At 47.0% G+C, this 10,435-nt stretch overlaps 1 protein-coding gene across 1 annotated transcript in view; it reads right to left on the bottom strand.

Moving 5' to 3' along the window:
- SYAP1 (synapse associated protein 1) overlaps window positions 1–5,990 on the bottom strand; it is a 34,356-nt gene extending 28,366 nt beyond the window's left edge. The window contains exon 1 of the mRNA XM_019525134.1: window positions 5,747–5,990. Coding sequence (XP_019380679.1) covers window positions 5,747–5,930 — 184 coding nt within the window. The 5' untranslated portion in view covers window positions 5,931–5,990. The remainder of the gene's footprint in view (window positions 1–5,746) is intronic.
- Window positions 5,991–10,435: the final 4,445 nt, after the last annotated feature.

Genomic DNA, 10,435 nt, shown 5'->3' with positions numbered 1-10,435 from the left:
AGCTTCAGCATTTTATTTTAGTAGCAAGTTGTATTTGTTTTGTTTTTTCTCCTTCTTTATATTGTATAATTATTGGGTTTATATTGATTTTTACTGTTCTATATTACTGTTTTACTGGTACTATATGATTTAGGCCTACATATGTAAGCTAGCATAGGTCATGTCAAGTTTCTATTTTGTTTGTCAAGTCTCCATGTTGTGTCCCCATGCCCTGTTGAGTAAGTATGTTGTAACCTATGACTCACACCTACTTCTCCTATGTAACTTGGTTCCTGAATGAATGGGGGATGAATGGGGGTGCTTGAGAGACAATGGCAGTAGGTCTAAATAGCTCCCTCTGAATGACCAAACCATCAACACCAATACCTGGACCAATGACCCAGCCACTGGAACCACCTCAGCATTCAAGAAACAAAAGATGAGGGAACCCAGCATTGTGCCAGGCTGCACATGCTCAGTAAGAACACCTGGAGCCCTTTGGGACAGGACTGACATTGCCTGGACAGGCCCTCCCCACAGGATATCAGAGGTAGTCTGCCCCATAAAAAGGGGTAGTGAAGACAGACCCAGGAGGATGCCCTCTCCATCTGGACCAGCACCATGTCACACCATCTATCCATCCAGAGGTCCTGCCAGCAACCCCCCTCTGGACAACACCTACTGGACAAGGACCCCTTTCCAGCCTGGGTAGGTAGCTATCACCCCCACCCTCTCTTCAACCAAGGACTTGGACTCTGCTTCTCTTCCCTCCTGGACTCCAACGCTTCCACTGAGTCTTTGTCCTGCTGCCATTTTGAGTGCTTGTGTGTGCATGTGTGTGGGAACCAATAACTTCATGGGGCTGTGTAGTGTGTTGCCTGTTTAATAAAACTGTTATTTTGAAACCCCAAGTTGGGTTTTTGTCTGTTTCCTGACTGTCTCCTCCTTGCTACCATTTATCTGCCCCGCAGTCTCTCAGCCATCTGCCTCTGTTTCCAGCCCCAAACTCCCAGCTGTCTGCTTCAGTTTCCAGTCCCAAGCTCCCAGGCTTCTGCCTCTCTCTCTTTCTTGGCTGTCTCCTTGCCACTGGGCTTTTCCCCTTGCACCAGTGACCTTGAGTAACCCTGAGGCCACTTAACCCAAGCCTCAGTTCCTCAGCCAACTTCTCTCTAGTCTATTGGTTCCAATCCTGGTTCCGGCAACTTTCACTCCTTACACTTTCTCTCTCACCTTCCCCTTCCCCCAGGTACCCCTAGTACCCCAGCCACACACATTCATACCATACCATCCAAGCCTTGCTTTCTTGCTTACCCAGACTCATCTTCCTTGCACAGGGATTTCCCTGTGCATCTGCAAACATGGAGGAGGGACCCCTGTGTGAGTCCCCCTCTCTGTGAATGCAGAATTGTATAGGGGAATCCCTTGCAAATGGATGCATGCCTGCAAATGAGGGGTGGGGGGAAAGAGGGAAGGCTGAGATTTCCCCGCTTGTAGATATGCCCAAAGCAAGCACAGCAACTGGGGACATCTACAGATGTCTCTGAAGCGTGATCATACTGTGGCACAGCTGATCATGCTCCATCAAAGACATCTGTTTACAGCTTGACGGTGGCAGGAAGAAGAGAGGCTACACCTTTGGGAAAATGCAATAACCCATTTCCACCTCTTGGACAAGCTTCAACAAACAGATCAGCCAGCATCTGTCTTTCCACAGGAAATGTAAAGTCTCAATTTGTCTTGATATTTAAAAGCATTTTAATGCATATGGTTAGAAGTATGGAAAGCAGGTCAAACAATGAGAGGCTGAGAGACATGGTCTGTTCAGCCTGGAGAAGAGAAGACTCAGAGGGGACTTGGTGGTAGCCTATAAGTACATAAGAGGCACATACCAGGGACTGGGAGAATGTCTATTCACCAGGGTCCCCAGAGGAAGACTAGGACTAGTGGTCATAAATTGCTAGAAGACTGCTTTAGATTAGACACAAGGAAAAGTTCCTTTACAACTCAAGCATCCAGGATCTGGAATAGACTGCCCCCAGAGGTGGCATACTCACCTACTCTGGATATCTTCAAAAAACATCTAGATGCACACCTTGTTGGGATCATATGACCCCAGCAGTCTTTTCTGCTCAGGCACAGGAGGACTGGACCTGATGATTTTAGCCCCCAACATCTATGAATCTATGAATTAATGGTTCAGAACCCAGCTGTATCATCCACTGAATCTGTATCCAGGACCAATGAAGACTGATACACAACTTCAGTTTAAGCTACCTATGGCAAAGAATATGAGAGGTAGGAATAACCTATTCCTGTTTAAGAGGACAGGCTGTGAACTAAATTTTCAAAACAGATCAAATGAATCAAAAGTTACAAACAATATTTTGATATTTTCTTCTTCACTGAAGCTTCCCACTGCAACAGAGCTTTGCATATTTTCCAGAGACAATACTACAGTAAAGCAAACCTCTCAGCTCTATCCTGTTACAGTTATGTACAGGTAAGTTCAACAAACAGTTATTTGCTTTTTTAAACTTTTTATGCAAAATTTTCATCAAACTTCACATTACATTAAGTTAATGCACATGCCATTTTTTCCAATGTCAGAATAGAGTAAATTTTTAAAAGACAAAACTTCTAATCACATTTCTGCCCGAAGAACACAGATAAGTTAGCATTACCTGCAAAGAACACGGTATCTAAAAGATTATAGAAAACATTTCTGACTTCTCATGTTTATTTTGTAGCAAATACTTTCATTTGTCAAATTTTAAATTTGTCAGTTTCCCTTAATGGTGTACTGCACTCTTAGAGAATTGACACCTCCCCCATTTCCTACCTTTCTTCATTCCACTACATACTAAGTTATTGACACCAGAAACAAAGACGGCTCATTTTAATTTCCAGATATATGAATCAGTGGTGGACCAAGGGGGGGGAGGGGCAGAGTAGGGGCACCAACCGTGCCCTTCAGAATTCTTATTGTGCAATGTGACTAAGTATCGCCACGAGAAGTATTGGTGGGGAGGGCTGCAAATGCAAGCATTGGCCCATGGGGTGCTGGAGACCCATGGTACGCCACTGATATGAATGGATGGGTGCACTTTGAGTGTCCTGGGGCAGACTGAAAGATATGCAGAGAAGTCCAAAACCAATAAACACAGAATACCATATCAGAAATCTATTCTCTGATTTTATCAGAGAATGTAATCAATATATATTCTTTAAAGGGGCAAAAGCAGGCACGGGAGTCCAAAGGGATAAATATTCAGAGAGGCTGAAGAGCTTTTAGTCCACTTTTCGCTAGGTTTAAGAAGGAAGATTTTTCTTCTATTACATAACACACTGAAACACTAATTAGCAGTTAATGCAGACACCAATGCCCTTAAAACTAGGTAGGCAGGTATCTTGTCTAGGTCTACACTAAATGTGAAATTAAGCAGAATTCAGGAAAAAGTTTTCCCCTCCCAAATGAGTCGACTCAAAACAAGGTATCGTAAAGCAGCTGAAAATTTTATTCAACCCTAGAAGAGGCACAATTTAACATCTTCAGCTAGACTTTAGCAGGTAAAGTCATGGCCATGGGACCCCTTGCATGATCTGACTAAATCAAAATAAAGCTGTTAAACTGTACCTGTATTTGTATTGTGATTTTCAATAATTAAACTACTTTAATTAAGGAAGTCATTTCAAAATCACATTACCTAACATTTTTAAAGGATCTTTCTGCTTGCTTACCCTCTGGCTCTATACCAGTTTAAATATTTTAATGAGGAATATGATATATATTTTTCACTGACTTCTTTATATTGAGAACTTCCACCAAAGCATGGCCATAATTAAGCCAGTTAAAAAGGCTCCCTATGTTGGCCCTGCTTATTCCCCTTTCTTGTCACAATAAGGCAAGGCAGAGTGGCATATTTTAAACCAATTGGGCCCAAGCTTATGTGCAGGTGTGCCAGAAATTAGCTCTGCACCCTGCCGAAGTGCCACTCTGATCCCTTTTCTCACCTGATCTTTCTCTTCTCTTCCATGTGTTCCCTGCTTGATTTGCTGCTTTGCTTTCTGCACCGTGCTCTATCTGCTGCCCATCTGCTCCCTGATCTGTTGTGTGCCACATAGGGGCTTCCCGTGCCACTTGTGGCACCTATGCCCTAGGTTGCTCACCCCCAACCTGGACTAATTCAGAGAAGCACAAGCTTTCAAAAGCTAATACAGCTAGCTACCCGTCTCCCCTGTCAGAACCCCATTTGATCAAGGCAAACTGTTAATCTGGATACTTCCTAGGTACTTAATGGGCAAAAGGGCTTCTCTCTCTGTAAAGGCTGGGATTGGCTGCCAGACAAAATACCGAAACAACCAGATCTGTTAGGTGTCAATTTATTTCATAAGAATTGTTATTTACTGGGTCAGGCCATAGATCCATCTTGCCTAGTCTCTTGTTGACACAGTCCCAGCCCTTGTCCACTCATATCTCTGAGCAGAGCTTTACTAGGCAGTGGCTACTGACTCCTCAGATGCCTCTGAGGTCCAGCGGGCACTGTCTGGTGTACTCTGCTTACTTTCCCCCTCCACCCCACCGCCACACTCACTGGCAATTGGGCACTCAATGGCAAGCGGGCATTCCAGGCAGGCAACAGCAATCTTTGACCCTCACTCCCATCCCTGTTTTTGTCTTTTTTGTACCACAAATTCAGCTGGCATGTATTCAATAGCCCTCTGTTAACAGGGGGGACAAATTGCTGCTCTGTGGGTTCCCAATGTGTGTCAAATACGCCTGTGACTGCAGGACCATTTTCCTGTCCCTGATCCACTCTCTGAGCAGAGTTTTACCAGGCAGCATCCACTGGCTCCTTGGACAAGTTTGAGGGCTAGTGGGCACTGTCTGGTGGGCTCTGTGTGTTGTGCCCCCCTTGATGCACTCATTTTGAACCTTTGACCCTCATTCCTGTCCCTGTTCCCTTCTTTAGTTGTCCCCCTAATCACTTGATGTGCACTTATTGCCCCATCCCAGATTAACAGGATGTTTAGCTTTACTGGGAGGGCAACAGCCCATGCTCCCAATGCACATCAAAAAGCCCTGTGACATGCAGCACCCAAGGATGGTGGGGTATTTTTCCAGTCCCTGGTCTGCCTACATCTCTGGGCATTTTCACTGGGCAGCATCCACTGGCTTCTTGGATGCACTCAAGGGCCAGCAGACACCATCTTCCATGCTCTGCTCCATGCCTCCCCTCGATACGCTCGTTTTGAACCTATGACCTCGTTCCCAACCCTTTGTTATCCCTAATAAAAATCAGTTATAACAGCCTTAGCAGCCTCCCTTTCTACCAGTGGCTCACAGCTTCCTCTGCAGACACAGGCCCACAACACCTCTTGGCACTGCAAAAGTCCCAGGCTGCACAGTGGTAGGGAGCAGAGACTGAAAGGGAGAAAGAAGAGGGTGCAACAGGGTGTTTCCCCTGTTCCTCTGCCCCTTGCAGCCTCAAGCATTTTGGGTTTGGGCGCAGAGGTGCTGCCCTGATCCCCCATACCCCTTTCCTCCACCCCTCCAAGGGAGCGAGGCTACCTGAGCATTTCCTTGCGCTGTACCCGCCTGTCCAGGGCTACACGTACCTGGCCTTGGGCGGGCCAGCTTCGCACCTAGGGGCCTGCACGTTAGTCACGTGCCCAGCTCCCCTGAAAGGAGCGGGGCGTCACCGCTGATTCAACAAAGGGGCGGAGCTTCGCCTGTGACTCGGGGAGCGGGGTTCTATGGAACACTTACTGCCCAGCCCCTTGGCTTGGCTGAGGAGCGGGTCCTGCTGCTCCTGCTCCGGTGCTGCCAGGGCTCCTCCTCCCACCGCGGCTTCGGCGGGGCCGGAACTGCCGCTGCCCTCGGCCGCTGCCTCCTCCTCCTCCGCCGCGGCCGGCCGCTCCAGCCCGAGCCAGCTGCCCAGGCCCCGCAACATCCCGGCCTGGGCCCCCCCTCCCGGCAAGCCCACTCCCAACGACAACAACGGGGCAAAACCACCTCCGGAAGCGGGCAGTCGAGCCCTGCTTCCGTGTTGCGTCACTTCCGGGAAGGTGAGGAGGCGGACGCTCTAGCCTGCTGCCTCTCTCGGCTGCTCCCCAGGGTAGGGGAGCGGATGGGCTTGCGGCTGCACTATGCAGCTTCCCCCTAGGGTGGGCGGCCGGCCGGTAGGTGTGTGGGTGGGGCTGTGGCGGGTTTTCCGCGTGCACTGATGGAAACCAGGTATCCATCCAGCTAGAGGCAAAAGGAATCCAAACTGATGGAAGGGGTGATATCTTTTATTAGACCAGCTAAATAGTTGCAAGGACATTATTTTCTTTCTATTTCCAAGCTTTCAGACACACTGCAATCTCTGTTCTATCCTATGCCTGATGAACAGGGATCCTGGTTTACTCTGATTTAAAAAAAGAAAAGCCCAAATTTTCGGGTTTAAAAAATAGTAACCCCAAGTCCCACATTTTTCCATAATTAAAATGAAACACCACTAATTTTATATATGTGTATTTATATTATACATAAATATAAATAAATGGTGTTTCACTTTAATTGCAGAAAAATGAATTGGCATATCCCCCCAAAAAGGATATCGGCTAATAAAAATGTACAATAAGATCCTGTACCAGGTGCGTAGCTCTGAACAAGGAGCTGAAATTGGGCTGGGATTCTGGATCCAAATCCTTCATTTTTAGCAGCTGATACCCATGTTGGGTAATTCTTCAGCTTAGTTCATCACTGACCACCTTCAAGTGTGTCAAGATGAGCTTTGATACATAGTGGTGTTTGATTTTAATCACGGAAAAATTTGGATTGGGGGTTACTTTTTTTTTTTTAATGGAAAATTGGGGAGTTTTTTTAAAACAAAGAAAACCAGGATCCCTGCTGATGAAGGGTGTGTGCGCCCAACAGCTTGCAAGTAAATAAAATAAATTATTTGGAAATATTGAATTGGTTTACTAAAAGATATCTCTTCTATTGGGGATGGAAACCAGGTGCTTTGCCTCCAGGACCCTGTGAATGCAGATGCATCCTGCAGAGATACAGGTTTTAGCTGTGTCCTGCGTGCAGGTGGCTGAACAAGGAGCAAAGGTCTCATGTTGCAGCAAGGGAAAGTATAGGTTGGAAATCAGGAAAAACTCCCACCAGGTGGGTTGTAAAGCCCTGGAATGATGAGGTTGTGGAATCTCCGTGCTTGGAGGTTTTTAAGACCCAGGTAGACAAAGCCTTGGCTTGGGTGATCTAGTTGGAGACAGTTCTGCTTTTTAGCAGGGGGATGGACTAGATACTCTCCAGAGGTCCCTTCCCACTGTCATTTTCTAGGACTGTACAATCCCTTCCCCGTCTCCCCCAGGATGCAGCACAGCTTGTTTCACAACATGAGACAACACAGTTCTCTCTCTCCCTGTTCTCAGCTGTCTTCACCTTGATTGCAAATTTCCTGGCTCTGGCCAAACATGCTCAGCCTTGTGCATTCTTGCAGGCATAGGTCCTCATACTTTTGCATTTTTAGCTTTTTTTTGTGGAGAAGTGGGGAATCTAACTCAATGGTGGGAGGGAGGGGGTGCATTCTCCACATGCAAAAACTTAAGAAAGGCCCCTGCTACATGTTACATATATTATGCAACTGACTAGTGAATCAATACTGTACATTTAGTCTAGTCACAGGTGCAAAGTAATAATCCCACCATAAAAAGGACTGTTCAGCTCTAAAAAAGAACCAACCAGCTACAAAGCATTTGAAAACATGTAAGAGCTCTATAGCTGGTTTCTATCCAGCTTTTATCTGAATATGTTGCAGGGCAGTAATGATTTGTAAGATAGGCAGCAAGGATTGCAAACCGGATCTGACATGGCCCAGTCTCAGAGAGAGCACTTTCCATTGGTATGACTAGACTAGTGGACAAATGCAGTTGGAAAAGGTTGTATTCAAAGGAAAGCTGGATAGTAACCAGCTAGAGAGTAGTTACATATTTTCAAGCGCTAACTTGATAGCTGGTTATCTCTTTATAGCTGGACAGTCATTTTTATCCTGTGATAATTACTTTGCACCTGTGTCTGGTCTAAATTTATTATGTGATTCACCAGTTAATTGCATAATATATATGTGTAGCAGGGGCTTAAGAGTGATGTAGCTGTGATGGTCCAGAAAGGATGCGAAGCAAGGATTTCCTGGGGTGATCTCTTTTATGGATAGTTGGAATAAAGTTAAAAGAAATATTTTGGAATGCAGTATGTTCTTTGTTAGGTCAGAAAAGGTGAAAAATTAGACTTTTATAAGGTAGAAGAATAGGCAAGTTGGCACCTAACTTTAAGAGAGGGTGAAAGGCAGAGACAATTACATCCTGTACTGGATCCATGGATGATAGAAGAGGATTTTTTTAATGGATCAAAAGCATGTGTCCTATACAAAATAATGTGCCAAAGAATATAAATTCTACTACTCCACAATCATCAAAGCTGGTAAGGCATTTGCATTTCTTATGCATGTGGCTTGGCTTGGCTTAGAGCCCTTCTTTGGGCCTTGACTTTGCATAGAATTTGGAGCTCCCATTGAAGTCACAGGCCAGCAATATGTTAAGAGCAAAACCAGGCCCTCCAGGAGTGCATTAGAAAGGACTTTCAATAGGAGAAGGAAATACCTTCTTATCTCATCTCCAGGCTGCTTTTAAGTCTCTTAGAAGTGATGAGGATGAGTCAGGATATGACCCCAGATATATGTGAAAACAGAACGTCGGCAGATCTAGGATTTTGAAAAGCAGGGTGCAGGTGGTGTAGTGTTTCATCCCATATAACACAACCCATATTTTTTCTTTGGGTAAAAAGAAAGCAGAAGTTGGCCCCTAGGGCTGTGTAATTCTCTTGAAGATGCAATAACAGACAGAACTTCATTGGAATGAGTTAAAGACAGTCTTCAGGCCTGTGAAATAGAAGCCATATTACCAGGAGTAGCAAACAGGCAGCAGAATGCCAGAAGAAAAGCTGGCTTGATTAGTGGATTAAAAAAGGAGAGGGTCCTTAGCACTTGTGAGAAGGAATCAGGTTTTAAGGGCCATGATGTCAACTTACACTTTCTCTGCTGACTAGAAATGCTGCTACCACTGTCAGGCTTGAAGGTTTGGGTGGAGCAGGAATCAAAGCGGGGTGCGACTGCAGTCCTGCACCCCCACTGGGTTTGCACCTGAAGCAAAAGTTGTCTACTTGTGTTCCCTTTTTCCATTCCCTCAAGTGAAGGCCTGGAAAGCCCCCGCTTTTTACTCCTGATCCCTCCTCCTCTTGCATGGCTCCCCCCTGGCAGGCTCAATGGGGGACCTAGCTAAGGGAACGCAATGCTGCTCTGCCCAGGCCAACATGGGCCCAGCCGTCAGGCAGGGGAGCAGCCCACACATCATTGAGTGGGCGCTTCCAGTGAGCAGGTGCTTGAGAGTGGCTTGCATGGCTTGAAAAGCAAAAACACCATCAGCCATCTAGAAAACAGTGGCCACCGTGTGTCTTCAGGCCTTGTTCCAAACGAGGCCTGGTCACATGTAAGGCACAGTGTTGTCAACTCTCATGATTTTGGGTGTCACTCTTAAAGTCTACTGTCCAGGTATGTGAAAAAATGTAGCTCTTTCTTTATATATAGATCTATATATATATAGATATATTTAGATATAGATATATATAAAAGAGTTACATTTTTCACATTCACTAAACAAACAGCCTTTACGAACAACGACAAAAATCACGAGAGCTGGCAACGCTGCTGGGTCTGGGGCCCCAGTGCAGGGTCGTGAAGGGGTAACATTAACATTGCGTGCATTCTGAGGATGGGGAGCATGGTGACCGCCTGCATCCCATGGCCACAGCGGGGGTGCAGAGGTGAGCAGGGAGTTTGTGGAGGCAGCTGCAGTGGTGTCAGTGCCGTTTGCGAGGGGGAGGGAGGGGGGTTGGTGGGCACCAACCAGCTATTGGCGACCACCCCCAGTAGTGTTGGTGGACGGGGGGGAAGCAGTGACTGCCAGAAGCTGATCTCAGGGGGTGCATGTACACCCACGTGCACCCTCTTCGCATCATGAATGGGCAAGATTTAGGTCTGCCTCATCCAGGCAGGCGGCAAACACTCTGCCCCCGGCTGCCAGCCCAGCCCAGCCCAGCCCCGCTGCTGCCTGCAAAACAAAGGCACCCACGGTTCTTCGGGCGAATCTGACACCTTTTATTACACCGACTCAGGTGGAAAAATGAGAGTGGTAAAAATGCAACCAGGCCCCTGCCAAACAAAGCGCACGGCAGCCAGGTGCCTGCTCCAGCTCCCCGCGAGGCTGCATCTGGCTTGGGGGCCGCCGGGCGCAGTGCACGTGCGATGAGCCCTCGCCGCCGGGATGCGAGCAGTGCCCCTGGCGGGGCAGCGCCCGCTCCTTCCGGGGCCGCCCGCCTGCAGGAGCCGCTGTGCGAGCTGCAGGCCCGGAC

This window comes from Gavialis gangeticus, unplaced genomic scaffold (assembly GCF_001723915.1).
Source record: "Gavialis gangeticus isolate Ggan-Ray unplaced genomic scaffold, GavGan_comp1, whole genome shotgun sequence".
NCBI classification, from domain to species: Eukaryota; Metazoa; Chordata; order Crocodylia; family Gavialidae; genus Gavialis; species Gavialis gangeticus.
Note: the sequence above shows the minus strand (reverse complement) of the source record. Positions and strands in the feature narration are given on the sequence as shown.